We start from the raw sequence: 26,907 nt of genomic DNA on the forward strand, positions 1-26,907 counted from the left end.
TGGTGTGAGAGAGTCTGCAAGCCTGTGTGTTTGGAACTGAGCTCTGTTTCCCATCAGCACAGGCATAATCTCTTTATGAATGCCCCAATTACTGCAATGTCCTGATCCGACAGCAAAGCGCTCTATTCATCACACACAACGAACAAAGAGGGAGAATTCAGTGAAAGTGCAAAGGAAAGGGAAGGGGTTTGAATCAGAGGAAATAAACTGGTGATACTGTTAAATATGAACTCAAGACACCCTCGCATGATCTGTAAGTGAGGCTCTGCTGCTGTTTTTGTCTTTTGCTGGAAGACACCAGACTTATAACAAAGTCATTGAGAGTGCTTAACATTGGTTAGTTAGAGGGTTATTAATTGTATTTTTAAGTGCATTTTCTATAATTAGATCCAAATGAATTTACATAATGGACAGTGCAGGTCCTACAAACTGATTGACAGAAACAGGTGTTTGTGGTGCTGGTGTTTCTAAGAGACTGTACATAAAGTTGGAAGGCACGTCTCCACTTCTTCCTGCTATTCAGAAATGAAGCCAAAATATCCCAGATAAGAACGCTGCCATATTGCGCCAAAGATGTCATTTGGAGTCATAGTCTTGACCGTAAGTAATTGGGGCATGTAGCCAAGAAGTTCTGCCAATACATCCCTTCAACCAATTGTCAGTCTCAGCTGTTAATCTTCATGTTTCACTCTGTTTTTATAGCATTCACAAACGAATCGAAGCCAAACATACAAAAAAATAATAATTAACACTTAACACTAAATTCCCAGAAATTATCTTTCAAAAAAATGTATTTCACTTGACATGACTTTTTAATTTGGTCCATGTCCCATCCGTTAACATGGAGGTGGTGGGGTTTGCGACCTGAACTGCAGCCAGGCGGTTTTTGGCTTCTCTGTTGGCGGAGCTGTCTTTTTATCCATCTTCATATCATGTCTATGCATTTATGTCTATGTCTCTTACATCTAACAAAATAATGAAACTGAGCCATTTGTCCGCCTTGAAATCACGTGATACATATTACATAATACTTTTGTTTTATTGGAGTGAGGGTCAGTTGTGTTCCATGTTGTTGTATGTTCTTTTTGATTTTGTGTGTCTTCTACGGTTGCATGAGGAACAGTCGACCTGACTAGAAACTGTGCTGTGTGTAGTCTTGTGAAGTATGCAGCATCATGTGTGTACTTGCTCTGTATTTGGTTAGTTTTAATATGAAGACACTGTTTGCCTGTGGCTGATATTTCTATTTTCACCTGCCGAGGCTGTGCTGTGTTGTTTCCCTTTTGCGTCTAACATGTGGTGGTTAGAACCACAGCGGATCAACACATCGTAAAAAACCCACATCTGCCTCCAAAACTGCAGCTTCCTTCTGTCGCCTCGTGCAGTCGAAACCTTGTGTGACTGTTTCACATTTCATGTATATGTGCAAAATGCTAAATGATCGTTTAAATAACAACAACAGTAGTAGTTGGTCATTTCTTTATTTTAGAGAGCGCTGTCAGAAAGTGTACAAAAGTGCACAATTGTTTTTTTCATAGGCCATGTAAAAAAAAAACACAGGTATTAAAAAAGACATGTTGAGCTACATGATAGAAACACAAATGTTACGCTCAAATGAAAGATGAGATTCAGTTACACTGTTTTATCCCCATGATATCACAGGCTACAGTGTGATTCAGCACACATTCAAGGTCAATGTAACAAACACTTATATTTATCATAGTACTACAAAACTTTAAAAAAATGTTAAAACGCACTCACACACAATAACTAAAATAATTCACACCGTATTAATTCATTTGAATTTGTTGACTAAATAGCTAAAGAATTTTTTCTGCTTTTCCTCAGCATAATTTAAAACGACGAGTAAACGTGAACAATTTCCAACAGTGTTAAAGCAGTTAAATCAAAAAACGAAGAAAAAGAAGAGTACACAGAAATCGCAGTAATGCTCCTCTGATGTCATTTAAATGCATCATGGCTTCAAATCATATTATCTCACATTTAGATTTAATTCTTTCCACAACAGCAAATGTAAAACTCAAATCTAAGCCACGTCAGAATATCATAACAAATACATCCTTCTAACAATGTAAAAATATGCATGTTAACCATAATCTTACATTAAAACCAATTTAGCTATAAAACAGTAGATGGAGTAAAAGACGAGTTTATAGCTGGAGACCTTCAGCCTCCGAGGCCTGAGCACAGTCATAATGAACACTGACGGCTTTTCAGAGATCAGATAATTGCCGCACAAAAACACAACACCATGAAAAATTCCACCAATGACTGTGTTTCTGTCTGCTGGACAGACTGTGGAAGAGTTTGCACTTCGATGTAAAAAGTGAAAAAACAAGCATGATACTAAAGTCCAGTCTTACTGGATAAAAACGTGACCTTGGAGAGGTTTTACAAACCAGAAAGGAAGGAGCTGCCCTGAAGGACTCACCCACCGAGGATTCATGGTGACACTTGCACCAGAACACAAATGATTTTCAATGCAACAATAAGCAAAAACTGTAGTATAGCACAGTTTGGTCATACAATTTAAAAGAAATCCTTTATTTCAGTGGTTCCCAGCCTGAAAGTCAGGATCCCCAGAGAATCACAAGGTGATTTATGGGTAAATATTTGTACATGTACTTCCTCATTCAGACATATTTTAACATGTGCTTTTACAACTGATATGCTGAATATTTTAGATTAATTATTATTAAAACAACTAAAAAACAACAACATGACAATGATGCATATTGTTTTAAGGAATCACGACCCTAACAGGCTGAGAACCATTGCTCTTTTTGAAAGAGACCCTTGTATAATATCTAAGCAAATGAAAAGATAACATGTGTAACGTGTTTAAGCTTTAGGTTCAATGGCAGGTTAGACATTTACAATCTGGGATCGTGCAGTAGCACCACTATTGTTTCAATGAGGTCACTTCCTGTTCGTTGGTCGCTCACTTCCTCCTTCGGCCACAGTACTTGCCCTGACAGCCAGCACCTAAAAACCAGAACATAGAAAATTTGTGTTCTCTTGCCATAAAACAGTAAAAAAAAAAAAATCTCATCGTTCAATTATTAATTCAATTATTGAGTTAGTTCATCATGAAAACACAAACAAATTTGACGCGGATAAAGAATTTGTTTGAATTTGTAATAATAATTAATAAATTCCTAATAAGCCAGTAAACGTTCTGTCAACTTAGACTGGGGTGAGTTTTAATCATCATACAGTGTAACCTGGGAAGTGAGATAATATGCTGTGTGTCTATGTAAACCTCATCTGATGACTGGATTTCACATAAGTCCAGCCCAGTGTTTTACAGTGAACAGATAGAGATTACTGTAAAGCAATACAATATGTATGGTTGTTACCTCTGTAGGCTCCGGATCCTAGTAAAGCCTGCATTGCTGCATATTTGGCGGCCATCTGTGCCTTAGCTATATATATAGGACAAGAAAGAAAAACAGAAAGTTATTTTGCAGATATATAAGATTCTACGATTACAGATTATGAAAGCCTCCACAAACATTTTTTATTTGCAAAATACAACATACATTCAGATGTTATAATTTGTGTATTTTGTGCTAAAGATTCAAGCCTCCAAAACTTAAAGCAACCCTATGTAACTTTTACTGAGCATCAGCGCCCTCTACAGGCCAGACGTGGAGATAAATTGTTGGGCTCTGTGTCTGAGCGACTACGTGGTTTTTCTAGGAGACTAGGAATGTAAATTGTGTCCGGCGAATTGAAGATGGAGACTTGGCCCATGTATCCACTGTCAACACCAGAAGCCCACCGTTGCCCCCAGGGCCTGCCACATGGTGTTTTTGATGCCCTTTGTGGCCATAATTTTATGATTTATAATTTATAATTAGTATGGTGTTCCTAATAAAGTGCTCAGTTTCAGTGTATGTGTATGTGACTGATAACCAAAGACACAGGAAACGGTGAGTTTTCTTACATTTTTGCCCGGCCCCTGCATATCCTAGAAAAGAATAACAGGAAATGAATGATAAACAACTGGTTATCTTTACAATGATGTAATTTACCCTGTTTATGATCCCAGCAATGACAGGAATGGAAATTATTCACCATGCAAGGTCTGACACGTTTCTGTTTCATACCTGGTTTGTGTCACCATATTTGTTTTATCAACACTTTAAACTTATGGCTGATCATTTCATAGAGTGGGAAAGTGAATAATTCTGTGTGTTTTACCTGTATATCCTCCTCCAGTTGTCCCACCATAGCCAGGGCCAACTCCCCCTGCTGGAACAATGGAGATTTTACAATCCACATAGCTGACATAGCAACTCTCAAGCTTGAAGACAAGGTATTTACATGTGTCTGAATTTTGTGAATGCATCTGTTGTCAAATCTTAAACTGTAAAAGTATTATACTCTGAGATGACTGTCTTTTACTTTGTCAGTGCTTCATTTAAACTGACCTGGTAAGCCGCCCACTCCTCCTGCCCCCGGGCCTGTTCCTGCAGCCCCTCCTGCTCCTCCTGCTCCTCCTCCTCCTCCTCCTGCTACACTGCCTGAATACATGAGTGAGTATAAACTTATTTAGAAATAAGCCAAGTGCTTAAAAACCCTAGAAGATAATCATAACAGAGGAAAGGCTCCTCTGTTGTGATTATCTCCTCCATCAATACCAGACAAATTGTCCAGTACGTTCTTTGCTGCACAAAATGTGGTGCAAAGAGATATCAAACTGTAATTTGATGGATCTTTGTAATTGAATTATTCTCCTCTGTTGTATGTATTCCTTTAAAAAAAAAGAAAAAAAGTCCTTTATAAACTAAAAACTCACCTGTGCCACCTCCAGTGAGGCCTCCTGTTCCTCCACCAGGAACCCCCCCTGCTCCACCACCTGATGAACACAGGTCTGGTTAGAGGTATTAGATTCCACAAATGACAAGTAATATAAAAGATCCGTTTCTCAGGAACCTAATTACCGCAAACTGTATTTCTGCAGTACTTTTACAAGTTCCTAGTTCCAAGGCTGACCAGACCTTGACTCATTTCCTGTTGCTTTGAGGCATAACATACTCCTATGAATGATGTAATGTCATGGTTCCAGTAAGCAGCATTGAAACTACCAAGGTCTTTGAGGTAATTACATTTTACATTTGTTTTTTCAATATCTCCTTGCCATAGCTCACAGAAAGGTTAAATGAAAATATTCACATTCATCAAAGGAGAATTTTACCTGGTCTGTAGCCGGTTCCACCCAACGACGAGCCATAACCTGATTTAGAAGGCTTCCTTGTCCCAAGTGCTTGGCCACCAGGCCCATATCCACCAGCCCCACCAGGTCTGAAACCCCCTTGCCCAGTTCCAGCACCTCCTGGACCAAAACCACCTTGTCCAGCACCTCCTTGGCCATAACCACCAGGTCTAGCACCTCCTTGGCCAAAACCACCAGCTCCAGCTCCTCCAGGTCCATAACCAAAAGGGCCTGATCCAGTTCCACCTGGACCATAACCTCCAGGGCCATAGCCTCCAGGTCCAGCTCCAGCTCCACCAGGTCCAGCTCCTGCTCCACCAGGACCAGCTCCTGCTCCTGCTCCTAATCCTCCTGCTGGGAAACAGCACAGTATATTTATATATGAACATGAAAGCAAAGTTTACTTTCTACATTTAGCTAAAACTAATACAGTGTAATAATATTGGTGATATTCCAGTGATAAATCCTCCCAGCATGGAGGTTATAATGCTCTGTTTTAAAACTATTGGAATTTTAATTAAATAAAGGGCTATAATAAAAACATAACAACATTAATGTATAAAAACATACTTTCCATCCCCAAACCAAACCCAAACCTCACCTGATCCATAACCTGAAAAAAAAGATGAGAAAGGGTTCAATCAATCATTATTCTACTAATCACTCTTCTTATTCTTATATTAATCCTGATCAAATTTGTTTCTCCATCAGTACAATTCATATCTTTAATATCTGGCCATATTGCTTCACTTATATAATCATAGTTTACCAGATTTAGAAGGTTTTCTTTTTCTATATCCTTGTCCCCCTGGTACGAAACCTCCTGTTCCAGTGCCGGCTCCACCTGGTCCGTAGCCTCCTGTTCCTGTGCCGGCTCCACCTGGTCCGTAGCCTCCTGTTCCTGTGCCGGCGCCGCCTGGTCCGTAGCCTCCTGTTCCTGTGCCAGCGCCGCCTGGTCCGTAGCCTCCTGTTCCTGTGCCGGCTCCACCCGGTATGAAACCTCCTGTTCCAGTGCCGGCTCCACCTGGTCCGTAGCCTCCTGTTCCTGTGCCGGCGCCGCCTGGTCCGTAGCCTCCTGTTCCAGTGCCGGCTCCACCTGGTCCGTAGCCTCCTGTTCCTGTGCCGGCTCCACCTGGTCCGTAGCCTCCTGTTCCTGTGCCGGCGCCGCCTGGTCCGTAGCCTCCTGTTCCTGTGCCAGCGCCGCCTGGTCCGTAGCCTCCTGTTCCTGTGCCGGCTCCACCCGGTATGAAACCTCCTGTTCCAGTGCCGGCTCCACCTGGTCCGTAGCCTCCTGTTCCTGTGCCAGCGCCGCCTGGTCCGTAGCCTCCTGTTCCTGTGCCGGCACCGCCTGGTCCGTAGCCTCCTGTTCCTGTGCCGGCGCCACCTGGTCCGTAGCCTCCTGTTCCTGTGCCGGCACCACCTGGTCCGTAGCCTCCTGTTCCAGTGCCGGCACCACCTGGTCCGTAGCCTCCTGTTCCTTGGCCAGTGCCTCCCGGCCCAAAACCACCAGGCCCATATGAGCCAGCTCCAGTTCCTGTTCCTCCAGGTAAAGCCCCTGCACATGGGAAAAAGCAATACATTTTTAAAAACCCTACCTTGGTTTTACACTGACGAAAAAAAGACAACAGACAAAGTATTTGTACTTGTAATGATTAGCGAGTTATGATATGCATATATATAACAGGATATGTATGTATATATCATGTAGAAAGACAGAGAGAACTACACTAAATAAGTTTCATACCTTGAGCTCCATCGAGTGAAGATGATCCATAGCCTGTCAGAAGGAGATGGCTGTCTGAATTTATCTTAAAAAATAATACATTATTAAATATTGTCAATATTACAAGTACACAGTGATTATACCTGATTTGGGTGGTTTTCTTGATCCTAGTCCTTGGCCACCAGCAGTATAAACACCAGTAATGCCCCCTGATCCACCAGGTCCATAGCTGCCTGCTCCTGTGCCTACACCACCTGGTCCATACCCACCCGGCCTGGTTCCGACACCACCAAGTCCTGCCCCGGCACCTCCAGAGCCACCGCGTCCATAACTACCAGCACCGCCAGGCACAAAACCACCTGCTCCAGTCCCATATCCACCAGGCCCAACCTGACCCCCTGCTCCATAACCTGTACAAATACAGTAGCCCAGTTTAATTAACTCTTGTCAACTGTATGTTGTCACTCTGATTCTCTTTCAGTTCTTATCTTACTTTTAGGTGGTTTTCCGGTGCCGGTACCCAGACCTGAACCTGTGCCATATCTCGAACCTGATATGAAATAAACACAAAACCAATATTTCAATGACATATCTTTTAAATTACATGTGTTCTTTAATTATACTGGTTTCACAGAGGTCAACTTACCACCAGGACCCACACCACCACCATATCCCCCAACTCCACCTGGGCCCACTCCACCAGGGCCCACTCCTCCACCAGGACCAATTCCAACTCCTCCAGCACCAAGTGTTCCAGCACCTCCAGGACCACCGCCAATGCCTCTGCCTCCATACCCTCCAGGTCCGGCTCCATATCCACCAGGCCCAGTGCCGTAGCCCCCTGGGCCGGCCCCGTAACCTCCTGGTCCTGCACCATAGCCTCCTGGACCAGTACCATAACCACCAGGACCGACTCCATATACTGATGGAAAGATAAAGACATTCAATGTGATTTCTTTCATGGCTGATGCCAGAAATTGTGCTTATCAACAAGATGACTGTACAATTCAAAGTTTATAGAACCTTTGCCTGATTTTCCTGCTCCTCGTCCTACTCCAGCTCCAGTTGGGAAACGTAAACCTGAGAGAAGAAGAAGATTTTAGGTTGTTTCAGTCATCAGTTTACTATAATTTAGATGGTAAAGATGATGTAAGTCAGCATACCTCCACCTGGTAAAACTCCACCAGCACCATAGCCTGTGATGGAAAGTGTGTGAAATGTAAATACTGTATGAATATATCATTGTAGTATAGGTGTAGGTATGAATGTTTGGGGTGAATACGCAAACATTTAAGAGATTACAACATATAGCAGCTCACTCTTTCCAGGTTTAAGGGCTCCTACTCCACCAGGCCCACCAGCACCAGTGACCAAGCCTGGTCCTCCAGGACCGGCTCCAACACCACCAGGACCGGCTCCAACTCCTCCAGGACCGGCTCCAACTCCTCCAGGACCGGCTCCAGCGCCACCAGGACCTCCTCCAACTCCCCCAGGACCACCTCCAACTCCTCCAGGACCGGCTCCAACACCCCCAGGACCTCCTCCAGCGCCACCAGGACCTCCTCCAACTCCCCCAGGACCACCTCCAACTCCCCCAGGACCGGCTCCCGCTCCACCAGGTCCACCACTTGTGCCTCCTGCCACAGTGCTACCAGTTGCACCATCTGTTCCAACTCCACTTCCATTAACAGCACTGTCTCCTCTTCCCACACCTGTTAGACCACCTGCTCCTCCTACTACTCCTCCTGTTCCTCCGCCAGTGCCTGTTGTACCTTCTCTCAACCCATCAGGACCCCCCTCGCCGTCTCCTTCACCTGGTGTGTCACCTCTGGGGACACCTGCAGACGGGACACAGAGGGAAAGCAAAACTTTAACGAGGATTAAAACTGAAAGAACAAAATCAGTAACTATTAACATCCAAACCACCTTTACAGAGAAGACGCCAGGTGAGTAGAGCTCCCATGTGGTATAAGACTGAAGTTTTGCTGTTCTGAATTTATCATATATTTGAATAGGTTTATTTAACAGGTTATCCAGATAAATTATTTTATCTGGATAATTCATTTTTGTCACCTGGAGGTTTGAGAGGTTTGACTCCAGGCAGAGTCCCACTTGAGACATCACCAGAACCTAAAGAAAATATACAGAGAGACTTTAGAAGAGTCAGGAAATGAATTCCTAATATTTTTATGTGACAGAAAAAGCGAGAGGCACAGGTGAATTCACCAGCTCCTGTGGAACCTGAAGGATATGAGATTAAAAATGTTTTTCCAGATATAAAGGTAAGTAAATGTGTTGCTTTTAGACGTTGCATGCAGTACGTGAGTTGAGTATTTCTCTAAATTTCATCTGAATTCTCACAGTAGTGTGGATGTTATGGCTTTTTCATTTTTACTTGTGATTATAAAGTGTGCATCAGGTTTTTTAGAACACTATGTAAATGTTTTTTCACATGACGCCAGACCTTATGTAAGGGTGATGTAAACATAAAGTCAAAATACTTTCAACACAAGTATATTAAAAAGATCCAATTCAAAATGTTTGCTAGAAATGTAAAATAGCCCAAATAGTGATATAAGTTATATTATAATAAGTGATGACATAAAGTAAATGGCCACATGGTGGCACTGTTCACACCAAAATAAGATCCACTGTTTCTTTGCTTTCCACCAAATTTATGTGTAATCTGTGAAACAGTGAGAGACTAAAACCTAATCTGTGTTTTAATAGTGACGCCAAAGTCTCTGACAGAACTGGATGAACACACACAGTTCACACACAATCATATAAAAGCTCAATGAAATAAACACTGACCTGGAACTTCGGTCCCATTGAGTCCTGTTTTATAAAGATAAATAAATAAAGTCATTAATTTTAAAAGCAGAAAAGTGTGAATGCAACAAAGATGAAGTCCAAGTATAGAGACTTAAGACAGTGAAGTTTATTCCACCACTAACCCTATTTACAAAACACTGAATTAATTATTAGCTAAATAAATTAGCACCTTTATGTTGCATTAAAATGTGTAATGACAAACGTACCTGGTTTTGCTCCGATGATGGGGATTCCTGTTCCACTCAGGCCGTCTCCATCACCACCTGCTCCCACTGGTCTGCCAGCTACACCAGTACCTCCTGTTTCAATATTGGTGAAGCAGACTTTTCACACCTGTACACTTCACTAAATATACATTGCAATATATAAAAGCATGTGTAAATAAATACAAATGTTTCATATTTTTCAGCTAATGATATTTGAAGGTTTTGCAGTGAAGTCTGTCTCAGCCTTGGACCTGAACTTTAATTGTCATCTATGCACATCATCTGTGCACGGTTTCAAATTAAGGGTTAATGTCTCAAATTTCCCAGTAAATATAAACCCACCTTCTCCTGCAGAACTCCCAGACCCTTCTATCACACTGCCAGCACCACCATCACCTGGTACAAGATTTGAAAGTGGTGTAGTATGTGTGGTTATTGATATATTCTTGATATGTAAAATCAATGAATAGGATAATGATCACATTGGAAGCTGACAAGGATTATTAAATGATTATTAAATTCTAAATGAATAGGTGTGACAGAAATATTACACATCCCAACTAAAGATGTCAATGTTTTTCCATCCCTGTTACACATATTTTACATTAAAACTAATGGAAACCATGCAAACACAATGTAAATGTATTGTTGTGTTAATTTGTGACTATACAGATACCTTCTGATGCTGGGGCTGTTGTTCCTCTTGCTTCTCCAAGTCCTCCTCCTGATCCCAACAGATAATCACATAGATAATCTTATTAGTGATGAATAATTGACCAAATCATTTTACAAAATTTACTAAATCCGTATTCTAAATCCTCAAAACAGATGCGCACCACTGGGTCCAGCTGTTGTCCATGCACCGCTGCCAGTGCTGGTGCCATTCACTGAACCACCAGTGCCGGTCCCTGTTCCTGCTCCTCCTGTACCAGTTCCAGTAGTAGTACCAGTACCAGTGCCAGTACCAGTACCAGTTCCAGTTCCAGTTCCAGCACCAGTTCCAGTAGTAGTAGTACCAGTGCCAGTACCAGTTCCAGTTCCAGTTCCAGCACCAGTTCCAGTTCCAGTTCCAGCACCAGTTCCAGCACCAGTTCCAGTAGTAGTAGTACCAGTGCCAGTACCAGTTCCAGTTCCAATACCAGTGCCAGCACCTGCTCCTGTCCCCAGTGCAACTCCACCAGGTTGTCCTAAAGTTTATGAATGAGATAATCTTGTGAATTCACAAAGAGGTGCGTGTGAACATCTCTCAGTTCAACCACATTAATGTGACTTGTATTTCACTAGGCCTCAGTATAATGATGGGATGTAAGATGTTAACTTTGAAACCACTTCTATCTTTCTACCTTTTTGCTCACATGATGAAGTCTCAAACTACTGTTACAAATAACAACAATAATAACATCCCATATTTCTGATATATTCCTATATCTTCTATAGCTATACTTTTATGTTGCATTCCTGTTAGTATTTATATAACCTTAGTATTTGTTTATTTAAGAGCCACGTGTAATCATAGCATGTAATGCAAGGCGCCTGCAGTTCTGAATAACCACCAACAGAGGTCAGTGAAAGAACTGTTCATTTCACAGAGAAAACCAACTACAACCACTGTACAACTACAGAAAATAACAAATGGAGAAATAGAAAATCCATCAATAGGGATTCAGAAAGTGTTTCATTGAAAGATTTAACTAGCAAACAGAACAAAGAAGAAAACAATCTGCGTCCTTGTTCTCATTTTGAAACTCACCATCTCGTCCTACTCCACCTCCAAGTACTCCACCACCAGTTCCAACTTGTCCTACACCAGTTTATTATTAAAAAAGATGTGTTACTGGAATTTGGATGAAACCTACATCATCATGTTTTTAATTGGCAAAAGTTTTTTTTAATTTTTATACCGTATTTAGCAGCTTTTGATCCAGGTCCATAGCCTGTAAATAACATAAATCATTTCAATCATTTAATTACAGGATTCCAGCAAGTTTGGATTTGGAATAATCTATCATGGATTTAAATTGCCCCCAAACCTGTTCCATATCCTGCACCATAGCCTCCTCCTGGTCCATAACCAGCACCAGGCACAGGTCCATATCCACCAGGTCCATATCCTGTCCTGCCTGTCCCTAGTGCTCCTCCGGTCCCAGGGCCGAAGCCCCCTGCTGCTGGGACACCAAATCTCACATTCACACCAGATCCTGGAGCTCCGCCACCACCAGGAAGCCCTGCGGTGGAGCAAATGGGTGATAGACGTAGCTTTAATAAAGACGTAGAATATAATGAGTCTTAAAATGTTAGCTGTTCAAGAAATATACCTACTCTGACAAGTTTGGTTTGTTTTGCATGAAAGTATATTTTCAGTCATGAAGAGGTTGAAACTTACTTGACAATTTAACTCCCTCAGAATTGTCTTATTATAAAGACCCATCTTATAATGAACATCAAATTATTGCTTTAACCTAATTGATTATATTGATATCACTTTTGAGCCCTTTATTTGTTAATACTAATTGTAAACTGCACGTTTTCTCATAAACATTATTGACATGATGTTTATCCCAAAGATACTGTGTAATGTATAAGTCGCACCGTATTTGAGAGACTTGGCTCCCCCAGGATATCCTATGAGAGAAACAACATGAAAAGAAGTGCACACAGTTTGGGTTCAGTATTTATTTTTCATGTGCACAGATCAAGTACTGTTTATTCAGTCCAGTATCTCTGACAAGGCTGTTGTAGCTGCAGTTTGCTGGTGGTAAAACTCCACTAATATATCTACATCAACAAACCACATGAATTAAAGTTATGAAAAGGTTCAGGAACTAATGAAGACGTTCTTCTGTTTTGTACCTCCAGCGCTGCCTGGTCCAAAGCCACCTGGTCCACCTCCCGTTCCAACACCCGAACCAGGTATCCCACCAGTTCCCTGTCCTGCTCCTGGTCCACCACCAGTTGATACTCCAACACCTCTTCCTGGGACCCCTCCTCTTACTCCGAGCCCAGAACCAGGCCCAACTCCAAGTCCTCCACCACCTCCTGGCAGACCTGCAGCAGTTTATTAGAAACTGTAAACTAATCTGAGAGCTTTTGTTTTTATATATAAGCACGATTGTTTTTTACATGTATTTATTGATTTTTTTGTTGATGACAAACAGATACATTTGTAAATTAAGTTATTACCATATTTCCGGGCTTTAGCACCAGCATAACCTGCAAAGTACAGACACATTAAGTCGTTAAGAATTTACTAACCAGTGGATGTATTTGAATTTTTGACATTTGTCTGCATGTCCTTAACTTTCATCTTAAACCTTCATCCTACCTCCAGGTCCATAGCCAGCACCACCAGGTCCATAGCCGGTACCTGCACCACCAGGTCCGACTCCACCTGGTCCATAGCCGGTGCCAGCACCACCTGGTCCATAGCCGGTGCCAGCACCACCAGGTCCGACTCCACCTGGTCCATAACCGGTACCTGCACCACCTGGTCCGTAACCAGTACCAGCACCACCAGGTCCGACTCCACCTGCTCCAACTCCACCTTGTCCATAACCGGTACCTGCACCACCGGGTCCAACTCCGACCCCAGGTCCATAACCAGTGCCAGCACCACCTGGTCCGTAGCCAGTTCCTACACCGCCAGGTCCGACTCCACCTTGTCCATAACCGGTGCCAGCACCACCTGGTCCGTAACCAGTACCAGCACCACCAGGTCCGATTCCACCTGGTCCATAACCGGTACCTGCACCGCCAGGTCTGACTCCACCTGGTCCATAACCAGTACCTGCACCACCAGGCCCGATTCCACCTTGTCCGACTCCACCTGGTCCATAACCGGTACCTGCACCACCGGGTCCGACTCCACCTGGTCCATAACCAGTGCCAGCACCACCAGGTCCGACTCCACCTGGTCCGTAACCGGTGCCAGCACCACCAGGCCTGACTCCACCAGCTCCTGTTCCTCCCAGTGCTCCACTTAACATTCCTTCAAGGAGAAGAATTGTCGTAATTTATTTAAATTCTTTTTTAAATACAGTTTTACAACAAGAAAACGGTTTGATACCAATTTTCAATTATATAACCGTTCTTACCATATTTACGAGCTTTGGCACTGGCGTCATACCCTGAAATAGAAGTATAGTTACAATATGTTTGCATTTGATATTATAATACAGTTTCCACTTTTAATATTGTGCTCAATTTCTGTGATTCAAATCAGCTGTTACCTCCAGGTCTTGTTCCGGCTCCTCCTAATCCAGCTCCAGCACCACCTGGTCCAAACCCAGTTCTACCGGGCCCATAACCAGCTCCTCCAGGTCCAGTGCCAGCACCACCAGGACCAAGGCCACCTGACCCCACGCCGGCCCCACCTGGACCAAAACCGACCCCAGAGCCAGGTCCTACTCCTGTGCCGGGGCCAACTCCTCCTCCTGGTCCTCTGCCTCCAAGGCCTCCAGCTGCACCAGTGCCTGCACCGCCTGGACCGAAACCATAGCCCCCACCTGCTCCACCTGTCCCGATGCCTGAGCCAGGTCCCAGTCCTGTGCCGAGGCCAACTCCAACTCCTCCACCTGGTCCTCCTCCTCCAAGGCCGAACTGACCTGGAGAGATTGAGTCATGTGTGTGTCTCAGCAATACGATAAAATGTATATTCATCATGCTATTTTGCGTGTTTGTGCAAGTATGTCTCACCATATTTGCGTGCTTTAGCTGAGCCAGGGCCGTAACCTGTGGCACAAAACAATGCTTTAATATATATCATATATATATATTACGTATGTATATTTATTGGGTGCATCAGATTTACCCAAACCAGGCCCGCCTCCTGTTCCAAACCCAGGTACAGCTCCCGGTCCACCTCCTGTCCCGACTCCTCCTCCTGATCCAGGTGTGACCCCTGCTCCTCCTCCAGGAAGTCTTCCAGCTCCAACCCCTAAAGCGCCTCCTTGACCAAGTGCACCTCCTCCAGCTCCAGCTCCTCCTGGTTCAGAAAATAAACAGGTGAACTAAAACATTTTTAATAAATTTACTAATTAACACTAATGCATCATGCCAGTTATTTAACACATTAAATGATCACGTAACAGCTGTTTAACTTAAGGGTGACGCCCACACTAATGTGTCTTTACCGTATTTAGCTGCAGCTTTGGCTGGATTCTTTGATTTGCCTGCTCCTGTAGTTGAGAGAATAAATAATTCAAAAGACAATGAGCATATTTGTTCCTTTACATTTATCATTGACTTCATGTAACTCTACTGACAGCTGCGAAGGTTACTACACTGCTGGTTCCTGTGTACCTGATTTCGGTGATATGAGAGGGTAACCACGAAAAACCCCTGGCAGTTGTTGTCCACGACCATCTAAGGTAAGAAACACACAGAGATACTCATCCTGTAAAATACCAAAATAAAAGCCTTGGATAACATTTATTGGTATTAATTATTTTCTATTATATTTAGATTAAAAATCTAAAATGTTAATTCAAAATCTGTATTATAACACAGTTTATTTAGGGCTTTAGACACTGACTGCCTGCTCCTCCTGGTCCAGCACCACCCTGGCCGAGTACTCCTGCCCCTGCAAGGAATAAAGCAGTGATTCTTATTTTTAGGCCAGTCGCCTTGTCAAGAAGTTCCACTCCAACATTACTGACGTAAAAAAGTATTAACACACCAGTCTGAGGCCCAAGTCCAGATCCTGTGGCCACTCCAGGGAGAACACCGCGGCCTCCAAAACCTAGTGATGGGCAATGAAAAGACAGAATTCATCACAATGTGTTTTGTATTATTCTATGTTTATGTATTTTTTATGTTTCCTGTGTTACAACATACCTTGGCCTGGTACGAATCCTCCTTGATAGAGCCCAGGCACTCCTATTCCTGTGAGCAAAATTTAGAGTATTGTCCCAAAAATCCAGTGTTTTGGTTTGATGATACATTATGAACTGAACTTAACAGAGGAGGTGTCGTATTCCGGAGTTTACCTGGAACTTGTTTTGATGCTTTACCACCGCTCTTCCCTCCAGGGCCTCCCCCAGTGGTACCAGTCTGCGGAAGGAATGGAACTGAAACAGGAATGAAAGAAACAATCACTTTACTAAAAGAATGTGATTAATGGTCAAAACAAGTTTTTCTATAGAAATACAACATAGTCTTTTTCTGTATTATAGAATACACACTGTATTTGTTTTTATCATAAACAGTAGAATGTAATGTATAATGTGAATATAAGTTTACTGTGAATCATTTTATCTACCTCCACCTTGCCCAACCCCTGCACCGCCAGGCCCAACTCCAGCTCCGCCAGGCCCAACTCCAGCTCCGCCAGGCCCAACTCCAGCACCGCCAGGCCCATATCCTGCTCCCCCAGGCCCATATCCTGCACCGCCAGGCCCAACTCCAGCACCGCCAGGCCCATATCCTGCTCCCCCAGGCCCAACTCCTGCACCGCCAGGCCCATATCCTGCTCCCCCAGGCCCAACTCCTGCACCGCCAGGCCCATATCCTGCTCCCCCAGGCCCAACTCCAGCACCGCCAGGCCCATATCCTGCTCCCCCAGGCCCAACTCCTGCACCGCCAGGCCCATATCCTGCTCCCCCAGGCCCAACTCCTGCACCGCCAGGCCCATATCCTGCTCCCCCAGGCCCAACTCCTGCACCGCCAGGCCCATATCCTGCTCCCCCAGGCCCAACTCCAGCACCGCCAGGCCCATATCCTGCTCCCCCAGGCACAACTCCAGCACCGCCAGGCCCATATCCTGCTCCCCCAGGCCCAACTCCAGCACCGCCTGGCCCATATCCTGCTCCCCCAGGCCCAACTCCAGCACCGCCAGGCCCATATCCTGCTCCCCCAGGCCCAACTCCTGCACCGCCAGGCCCATATCCTGCTCCCCCAGGCCCAACTCCTGCACCGCCAGGCCCATATCCTGCTCCCCCAGGCACAACTCCAGCACCGCCAGGCCCATATCCTGCTCCCCCAGGCCCAACTCCAGCACCGCCTGGCCCATATCCTGCTCCCCCAGGCCCAACTCCAGCACCGCCAGGCCCATATCCTGCTCCCCCAGGCCCAACTCCTGCACCGCCAGGCCCATATCCTGCTCCCCCAGGCCCAACTCCAGCACCGCCAGGCCCATATCCTGCTCCCCCAGGCCCAACTCCTGCACCGCCAGGCCCATATCCTGCTCCCCCAGGCCCAACTCCTGCACCGCCAGGCCCATATCCTGCTCCCCCAGGCCCAACTCCAGCACCGCCAGGCCCATATCCTGCTCCACCAGGCCCAACTCCGGCACCACCAGGGCCATAACCTGTTCCACCGAGTGATGTTCCAGCTCCACCTAAGGTCAGCAAATAAAAAATGTCATATTCTCAGCATTGAAACTATGTAATGTAAATATATAAACAGCAGTTTATAGTTACTTGTTTTAGGAGGTTTGGGACCAGTTCCACCAGGACCTGGATATTGACCAACACCACCTGGTCCATAACCACCTCCATAGCCTCCTAAGCCACCTGGGACATGACAGAGCTTTGCTTATTACACATACAATACGTCCTTCGAGGTAAGAACTTTGTAAATGTAAGGTGGCTTAAGAAAAAGACTTTGGGGTGAAACGTCATGATTGACCACTGAGACTGACTTGTGACACTGACACTTGGTGTCTTGGTTGAGCATGTTTAATAGTGGTTACCCTGTCACTAGGATATTTTGTCTTCATTTATGTACAAAGTGACTGGAGTTGCCCATCTTCAGTCTGATCCCAAGTGCTCTGACTAAATTGATGAATAAATTGAATGTACAGATATTCTTAGTTACAACTTAAAACATGTGCACTTGAACCGCTATTATTAATGCATTCAATTGTTCATCCACTTGTTGCATGTAAGAAGACAAACCTATACTTTTAAAGCTGTCATTGTGTCTCATGTGAAGACGAAGAAGTTGTAGGCAAATGAAAACCACTGACCTCCAGGTCCGTAGCCTGTTCCAGCCCCGAGGCCTCCTGCTCCTAGGTTAGCCCCCCCCAAGCCTCCTGCCCCGAGGCCTCCGAGTCCTAATGAGCAGATAAAAGAGAAACACTACTTAGTGCTTTCTATACTTTCTCTAGTTATGTTACAATCCACTACATCATGCATTAATGAATTCAGCGTGTCTCTGTGCGACTCCACCCTTTTGTAATGTGATACGTACATGAAACCTCACAAGGATTTACTTTGAAAAGTTTTGAAATATGGTTTGAAGTTTTCACGTTTGACTTCAAAACCTCTTAACAATACACCGACTTAGTTTCTCTTTTCTTCAGGTCCCTGCATTCATGGAATAGTTTGTGCACAATTTGTCTTGAATTTGTGTGTTATAACAGCACAGTGTTTGTAATTGCATGTCTCACATTGCTTGTTCAGGTGAACCAGGATGTTTGTGTGTTATTCTTCTCGGGTGGAGCAGGACAACACAAACACACTTTGTGGGCATCATTGTATAGCGTAGATGTGTGTTCTGAGTCGGCCAGACGTTTGGTAAACTGGAAAGTGTGACACATAGTACGAGTCTTGTTTTCTGTGCTGACCCTGACCCCTTTCATACACCGACATAATGGGAGGAATTCAAAAGGTTCCACAAAGCCGAGGTTTAACCTCTTAAATATCGTTTGGATATTATCACCAACATTCCTCATCCTGCGTAGGCAACTCAGATGTTTGGGGGGGATGAAAAACAGAGAGGCCTGAAATTCCAAAGCAAATCAGTCTTTCTGACTGACGTGATGACTTCCGTCCTTTATCTGGGACCTGCCACGCCTAAGACATGAGTCGTTATCACTGCATGTGAGCGTGTGTGTGCGCATGAGGGTGGGTGGCTCTGAGGCGATGAGGAAAGGAAATAGCGGTGCATGTATGCAATCCTTATCCTGCTGCACTGAATTTTCCAGAGGAACAATATTTACAGTACAGAGGCTGTTGACCACTGATCCATGTGTGCATGAAGTAGTTTATGAGCTGATTCAGCTTAAATATTATTAATTTATGTCCAAACAAAGTTCTGGCTGAACTTACACAATCTGTTCTTCTCAATGACACTGATACGATTATTATTGCAGAAGATAAAGATATATAAGACGTATACTTTTATCAAATATTTGACGAATTAATCTTAAAAAAAACATTATTTCATGCTTTGCCTTTTTTTGAGGAGTAAACCAACGTGCTTTCAGTTAACTCAATTTAATTACTGAATTATTGTTCCTCCTCTCAGCTCGTTAATGGGACATTTTTATCGTCTACATACCTGTACCAGTCCGGCCTGGTTGGAAGCCACCTGGACCAACTCCTCCAGCTCCAGGTCCGTAGCCCCCAGCTCCCTGTCCTGCTCCAAGCCCTCCGGTTGTTCCTCCACGACCACCGTAGCCACCTTCGACACACAAGTATGATCCCCAAATAAGTAAATCTGATATACATTAGCAGTGTTTTAAGAGTTTATAACCATCTTGATGAATCTCTTCTATACCTCATCCAAACAGCAGAACATTTTCCATGTTCAAGTTCATTACATTTGAACTTTCTGTCTAAGAAGCCTTTTTGACCTAATTAAAGACTCCACACTAATTAATATTGTTTTTCTTGAGGGTTCTACGAAACACAATCTTAAATCAGTGCACTAATAAAACTGTCTTACCTGTTTTTGGAGGCTTTCCACCTGTAAGAAGAAAGTAATCATGACAATTTAATCAACAAGAGCATAATGGAAAATGTCGCGCTACAAGAGGTGGAATTAACAATCAATACGTCAACCAGCCGTATTTTTCTTACCGGCCCAAACACCTTCAGGGCCGACTCCTACACCACCACTGCCTGGACCAAAGGAGCCGGGTCTGAAACCTCCTTGTCCGACTCCGCCCGGTCCGACTCCCCCAGGTCCTACTCCCCCAGGACCGACTCCACCAGGTCCAACTCCTCCAGGTCTGAATCCGCCTTGTCCTTGACCACCATAGCCCCCTGAAGAATATGCAGAGTACACCTTGGTACAGAAAGTATAAGCAGCAGCACATCATACACACACTTTTAGTCAGATTTGTTTCCTTTTGATTGCAATTTATATGATTCATATACAATTCATCTGTGAGACTCACTAGCAAATCACTACCAATTCCTCCAACAACTGATTTCATTAATACAAAACTTCTTAATAATCTTAAATGTTTTTAAAGTATTAAGTTGATCACCACAAATGCATCTGAAAGCTGATTCCTGTGAGTTACTTGCAGTGATTCTAGCAAACAGTTGAAGATGTTACTCCTTAACGCATCCAACTCCACCAACTCCTGGACCAAACCCCAGATACCTGCACCAGCTCCTCCGGGTCCAGCTCCTCCACCAGGCTGAAATCCAGTCCCGGCTCCTGCACCAGGCTGAAATCCAGTCCCGGCTCCTCCACCAGGCTGAAATCCAGTCCCGGCTCCTCCACCAGGCTGAAATCCAGTCCCGGCTCCTCCGTATCCTGTTCCAGTTCCACCTGGTCCAAATCCAGGTCCTGCACCGGCTCCTACACCAGCTCCAGCTCCTCCACCAGCACCAGCAGGTATGTATACACCTGATGCACATGATGTTCAAAACCAAATGATTTATTAAGTGCTTCAAGTTATAATTGTTTTTTTTACTGCAGCGCTCTTCTAGTAAAATGTTATTTTTATTATTGCACTGTTCACTTGAAAAGAGCAGAAAAAGAGCAGGATGCCAGCTGTAAACACATGAGCTGTGTTTTCATTGTTGCGGACGTCTAACACATGACAGGAATTTATGAGTCATCAGTAAAGACTAATGAGGCATCATTTTCTCCTCATTGCCAGCACTTAAAAAACCACATTTAATTTGTTTAAATAAACAAGGATTACATTTAACAAGTGGGATCAGCTGCCACACAAGCTGAGTCAAGAAGTGTGTGTGTAGCGATTATCAGTCCCTGTGCTTTCTGAGTTTCTCTGCTGATGATAGCAAACAGTGCCTCATCCAAAAGGCATTCTTCTTTGGTCATGATTCTCACACTTTTCTGTACCTATATTCTGTTTCACAAATCACGATCGCCAAGAATAGAAACAGGGCGAGCAAACAGCTATAAAAGGAAAGGTTCTTTAAGATCCCACAGTCCAGATGTGAGAAGAAGAGGTCTGTAGGGATTCCTGAAGAATGTGAGTTACTGATCTCACAGTAATGCCATGTACAGCACATTAACAGCGCACAGTAAATAACTGAACTGCTCAGTCATTCCACTCTACCCGCTGCATTCTGCAGGAGAGGAACCTCCTCCCCCCACAAGCTTTTGTTGTTTTGGGATCTTTATTGAAATGGGACGTTGCACAGGTAAAAGAGCAGCTTGGCATGGTCACACTTTGTCAATTTGAGATTTAATTATTTTCTTACTGAATAAGTAATAATAAACTAATTTCATTACTCTTTTTTCTTTTTAGCCACTTGGCAGTTTATCTCTGAAGGGATGACGGTGACTAGTTGGAGCCAAGCCCAGCTGACTCTAGGCGAGAGGCGGGGTTCAACCTGGAGGCATCATCAGCGTATCGCAGGGATGAACACAGACAATCAGGGTTGTCTTAAATCTCTCAAGAACAGTGACCGGGGTAATTTGCTGCTGAAATTCATGGTTTTAGAGAATTTTTTCGTTAAACCCCGGCTCTTCATCTAAATATGTTCAATACTTAGTTTCGTCTGTCTAGAAGTTTGGTTTTCATTACAATGAATATTCCAGCTACTATCTTGGCTGTGGACTCTGATACGGTCACTTAAGCTGCAGAGCCAAGAACAAACGTTCCAGAGTTGTGTCAGTGGCAAACAAAATAGTCTGCAAACCCCAAAAGCCCTCGACCCAACTCTGCACTGAGAGGAGGAGGAAGAACTTGAGGAGATAGCTCTCATCCTCCTTTCAACCAGTTTGAGCCTTTGAGCTCTGGGAGGCGCTATAGAGCCCCTCTTGCAACTAAAAAAGTCTAATTTGTCTTAACTCCACAAAGTGACATCCAATCCACAGATGACAAGAACTTTCTTTAACCTTCAACCTCTAAGGACAATATTCCACTTAGGTGGTCAATAAGTTCTATTCTTAATCTGGTTTAAGGTCCACTGGTGCAGTCTTCAATGTTGATTTCAAAATGGATTTTAAATGATGATGTGCACATGTTGTGGAGATTAGAAAGACAGTATACATTCTTGTGGCCGACTATGTAATCACATCATACTTTGTTTTAAATTTCGAGACCTTCGCTCATATCATCCTCTCTCTCTCTCCTCTTCTCCTCTACAGTCAGCTCCACTGTCTCCTCCCTATCTCTGTCCCTGTCTTCATCTTCATCCAACATCTGTCCATTGCTGTTATCACAAATATTCTTTGCCGGTAACTTCTCAGTTTACTTATGACTGTACAAAAATATAACAACCTAAGCACAAATACTGACTCAGTCCGTTTTAGTAAAACCAAATCTTTAAAACGTACCAACCAATGACAAGTCTCCTCACTCTGCACTGAGTTTTCACTGGCTCAGCTTGACCTTGTAAGAATTGAAATTACACAACAGCCTGAAACACCCATTCAAACCACCCACAGTGCACCCATTAAAACGAGGAGGAGACTGAGGGCGTTCTCCTCACATCAACCAGATATCAACTTAACCAGAAGAGACAACGAGACAGCATCTGCGTGGAGGAGGTCTGGAGAACATGGTCATAGGTAAAGCTTTTTAAAACGTGCAGTTCCTCATTAAAATATTTTATCCTAATTCTAAACCTCTAACATTGAAAACATCCCTGTGCTTTGTGAAGACACAGAGAACTTTGTACTTTTACACTTCATTCAAGCAAAACTCCAGAAACTGAATTCTGAGTAGCTCTGTTTAAAATCACATGTTAAAGTTACAGCAACAACAAACTAGAAATCATTCAACAGAAATGTCAACAGAGGCATGTTCTGTTTATTACCAAGAGAGAAGAAATCTGAGTGGAGTTGGAAGAGTTCCTGAAGAGTTAAAGCCCATCCAGCACGAGCTGTGTTTGTTTTGCTCCACAGTTACATTATTAATGTAAAAAGGAGAGAGACTGGAGTTGAGTTTGACCTTTGATTCAGAGTTAATAAATCCATGCACTCATTCATAACGTCTTCACAGACCTGAAGACAAACCTGCAGAAATTGGAACAATGATAACTAATAATAATGATTAATATACTGTCAAATAATATTGAAAATACTTCTTGCAGTTTGCATTTTAGGAAAAACCTGCAGTTGGATTTTCTTTTTATCATCATCATCAATAATCTGCAGCTGCAAATTTCTTCTAATGTTAGACAAACCTCATCATCATGGTCACTATCATCACTTTCATATTTCCTGCAGCTCACACATAAATATAAAAATGACTGAACTACCAGTAAAGAAAATAGGATCTGTGTCCATGCATCCCTCTTCTACTAAAACTGCTGCATAAGTTCAATGTGACACCTGATGCACAGGTGCTGAGCTGCTGCACACATGCGGTAAAGAGGACCCACCTCCTTGCAGTGACGGTTTCCACAGAGCCAGGAGAAGGACTCCGTGTAGGTACGTGGCCGCCGTCCCTCTCGCCATCTTGCTCCCAAATGTCCCTCTCTGCTCCAAAGCTCCAGGTTTTATCCCCAGCAAGCCTATCAGGGCTCAACGAGGCCTTCAGAAAGAAGGAGGGAAAATGAGTGAGGGCAGAAAAAAAAAGGAGCAGGGGGGGGGGGACAGGATGCAAGACAGGACACTGCGTAATTGGCTAAGAGACACGCAGTAGAAAGATAGACACGGTAAGAGGCAGAGAAAGCACAATGGATCACCTCATTATACCAAATAGGTTGTTCCAACCCCCCCAGTGACTCTTGCATTTATTTGGTTCTCTACTGCCAAAAGGAGGGAGTAGGCAGGGTGGGCAAGGAGACAGAGATGGAGGGGGGGCGGCATGTATGAGATACAGGGGAGTCTGTGAATTGTAAAAACTGGGGTTCCCTCCTTTTCTGTTTCTCCAGACACCTCAGAAAGAAAAAGGGAACGGTGCCAGAAGTTCCTGGTGGATTTCCAAACAGCGTCATGTTTGAGTTGAAGGAAAACACAAGAGTGACTCAAGAGGTACTTCATGAATCCATGGTATGTATTTATGAAATACAGCTTTAAAACATGAATATATGACTAAAAATGAAATCATAATATAAATATTGTGAGGCTCACGTGTAACCCATAGAAACAGATGATGGTTGGACACACTAACCCTAACCCTAACCCTTAGAGGTAGTGTGGCACAAGAGAGATTGTTTCTAAGACTAAATGAAGTCATTTCAAAGCCTTAGACTGGTCAAATAAAAGAAAACCTCAATCAGGTGAATTCATGTGACCTTGAAGTCAGATCATAGCATCTTCTGCAGAAGAGAGAAAAGAACAGAAAACCGAAAAAGGAAAAGCAAAGATGGAAAAGATTTTTCTCTTAATAAGATTAAGTCGCATCATGATCAGAGAGGTCATTTTACCAGTGAGTCACCTCTGGGTGAGTCCCAGCGGTCGTGGAGACACACACCGGTCAGCATACCTGGAAACAATCACTGTTTCTTTTGTTGTTGTTTGGACCAGTGGTATCGCTGGGATTTTTTCTCCATGTTTGGGCTGGCTGGTCCTGTCCCAGCTCCTGAGGGCTGAGGTCGGAGTCTGGCAGCATTCTGAAACATTTTCTTTGTTTGGTGGAAATGGGCCTGGAAACAGATGAACTAAACGAGCTAATGGCACCAAAACGCAGAGTTGGTGAGGATCGGAGAGTGAGAGCAGGAGAAACCATGTTACAGAGAGTGCAGTACCCAAAGCTTCATGGCTGATGAGAGGACATTCAGGAGGACAAACGTATCCATCCGTCTCTACATAGTTTATACTTGGAGGGTGGCAGGAACCATTCTCAGCTGACGTAGGGCGAGAGTAAGGGTTCACTCTGCACAGGTCATGAGTCCATCACAGGGTCGACTGAGGCCCCATTCAGACATGGTATTACCATCTGTCCTGAGAGTGTGATTGGATCGTACCTCCCGGCTCTATTTGCAAATAAACACGTACGTCATCCACGAAGACCCAGTCTGTGTTTACAGATGTGTCCGACAATGACAATGTTTTGTGTGTGTGTGTGTGTCTGTGTGTGAGCGAGCGAGACAAAGAGGAGTCATGAGGCACTGAATGAAAGAATGCGTACAGCGATAAAGGAAAGTATTAATCATTATGTGGTGATATTGTGGCGACCAACAGATCAATGAATGAACACCGACAAGTATAAAAATATATTTAAACTGTAGCAGGTCAGAGGACGTCGAGTAGATGGTTTTTTATTGCGTACAAACATCTAAAAGAATGGGGCCACAGACCGAATGTGGTTTGAGTGATCGGATCAGTCGGGACGCATTTGATCGCGTACAAACCTGAACTTAGCTCTAATCATTCACACTCACACCTTTGGACGATCTTAGAGTTAATTTATCTTAAGCATGTCTTTGAACTGTCGGAAGAAACACACAGAACATGCAAACTCCACACGGAAAGACCCCGGACGATCATCAGGTTTGAACCCAGAACCGTCTCGCTGTAAAGAACAAGGCCTCTTAATATAAAATCTTGTCCCCTGTAGTCCTATGACCCATAGCTCAATGCCCCTTTACAAAACCAGGAAGAAGTCTTCAGTCCCGTACGAGGACTCCTACCTCAGCCACGAGATGTTAGCAGGAAACAATAGAAGCAGCAGCAGAAGCCAACAAGAGTTACTGTACATGAGAGTCTGAATTGTGGCAGATGTTTCTGAGATGTGATCATGTAGACAACTCTTGAGTTCTGTCAGAAATGGCTCGATTAGTAAACAAGTGCATCATCCGTATATTTGTGTTTCTGCCGGAGTGTTTGCTTGCACTGCCGAGTTGTATATTTACATTTGTATGTTGGAGAGATGAAGGAGAGAGGCAGTGCTACCTGAAAACCCATAATTGGTCTTAAAGTGTAGTTTTATTGCTGTGTTTTCAGATTTGGTCTTTGTGCTCACATTTGATGGAGCTACATAGTTATGCAGTGAAATAATACAGAGGAAAATGAAGGGTAAAAATGAAATGCATGTACCTTATAAGAGACTTTTACACTTGTGGTCATTAGTGCTTGAAAGTCCAGACTTAGAATAAACAAAAGACAAAAGAGTAATTTGTCAGATACTCAAGAGACATAATTGTCAATTATTAAAAATTTGGAATGACCACAATTTAGAGGTAGAAGGTTTGAATTGGCCAAATGTCACTGAAAATGAGTGTAATTGTTTTATTCTATGTATCAGTCTGGTGTTAAACTTTTCAAACTTTTCAAATAAGACACTTTTCCTTCCATCGGTCTGACAACTGAGATGTGTTTGGGGACTTAGTTTGTACAATGATAGAATGAGACCTGTTTATTCATTCTGAACACAAGTTTCCACCTCATGGGGACACAAGTACACTGACGCCTGCACATGCAAACACAAAATGAAGCATTAACTCAGCTTAGTCAATAAGAGCATTTGTTTTTTGTTTTTTCCTGTTTGGCGTTTTCATGCTGCTCTAATGTTTACGTGGCTTCCTGCCCAAAATCTAATAACACGCAAGTCTGGAGAGATGGAGACTGTAAGACTGTCAATGTGATGGACAGGACCTCAATCTGCATCATATGTGCGTCTGACGGAGGAGAATGGGAGAGAGTTTGAAAACACACACTTGTTCATTTCCTCGAAGTCAAACATGTCACAAAAAACAGATTAATGACTAATAACAGTCTTTAATATACAGTAAAATGTTGGAAAATACATTTCTGCTTTCTCTTGTTTTGACAAAACACTGATGACACGGCAAGAAAGT

General features: G+C 43.6%; 1 protein-coding gene across 1 annotated transcript; it reads right to left on the minus strand.

The window, feature by feature from the left end:
* Positions 1-1,467: 1,467 nt before the first annotated feature.
* Positions 1,468-23,823, minus strand: elnb (elastin b). Its single transcript, XM_034607453.1, has 49 exons — positions 23,545-23,823; positions 20,339-20,587; positions 19,807-19,992; positions 19,286-19,408; positions 17,970-18,011; positions 17,422-17,505; positions 16,263-17,339; positions 15,991-16,071; positions 15,839-15,886; positions 15,681-15,743; positions 15,537-15,584; positions 15,305-15,367; positions 15,136-15,180; positions 14,857-14,987; positions 14,814-14,820; positions 14,699-14,734; positions 14,233-14,607; positions 14,098-14,130; positions 13,620-13,991; positions 13,329-13,532; positions 13,187-13,216; positions 12,857-13,051; positions 12,596-12,628; positions 12,037-12,231; positions 11,908-11,940; positions 11,757-11,807; positions 10,843-11,193; positions 10,683-10,730; positions 10,349-10,402; positions 10,007-10,099; positions 9,780-9,803; positions 9,039-9,095; positions 8,648-8,803; positions 8,285-8,614; positions 8,129-8,161; positions 7,995-8,045; positions 7,612-7,887; positions 7,459-7,515; positions 7,109-7,375; positions 6,987-7,019; positions 6,012-6,797; positions 5,844-5,855; positions 5,225-5,596; positions 4,826-4,885; positions 4,454-4,550; positions 4,228-4,322; positions 3,971-3,994; positions 3,381-3,446; positions 1,468-3,006 (listed from the first exon to the last, which is right to left on the minus strand). Exons 1-49 carry the CDS (start codon positions 23,618-23,620, stop codon positions 2,963-2,965), a joined length of 7,266 nt encoding a protein of 2,421 aa, XP_034463344.1. The 5' UTR covers positions 23,621-23,823; the 3' UTR covers positions 1,468-2,962.
* Between the last annotated feature and the right edge of the window lie 3,084 nt (positions 23,824-26,907).

Source organism: Hippoglossus hippoglossus, chromosome 14 (genome assembly GCF_009819705.1).
Source record: "Hippoglossus hippoglossus isolate fHipHip1 chromosome 14, fHipHip1.pri, whole genome shotgun sequence".
In the NCBI taxonomy this organism is placed as follows: Eukaryota; Metazoa; Chordata; class Actinopteri; order Pleuronectiformes; family Pleuronectidae; genus Hippoglossus; species Hippoglossus hippoglossus.

Coding starts and splice junctions, on each gene's coding strand:
- elnb (XM_034607453.1), bottom strand. CDS start 23,620: ATGGCGAGAGGGACGGCGGCCACGTACCTACACGGAGTCCTTCTCCTG. Junction 16,072..16,262: donor AGGGGTTGGGCAAGGTGGAG/GTAGATAAAATG, acceptor TTCCTGTTTCAG/TTCCATTCCTTCCGCAGACT. Junction 11,941..12,036: donor TGGTGCAGGATATGGAACAG/GTTTGGGGGCAA, acceptor TGTTATTTACAG/GCTATGGACCTGGATCAAAA.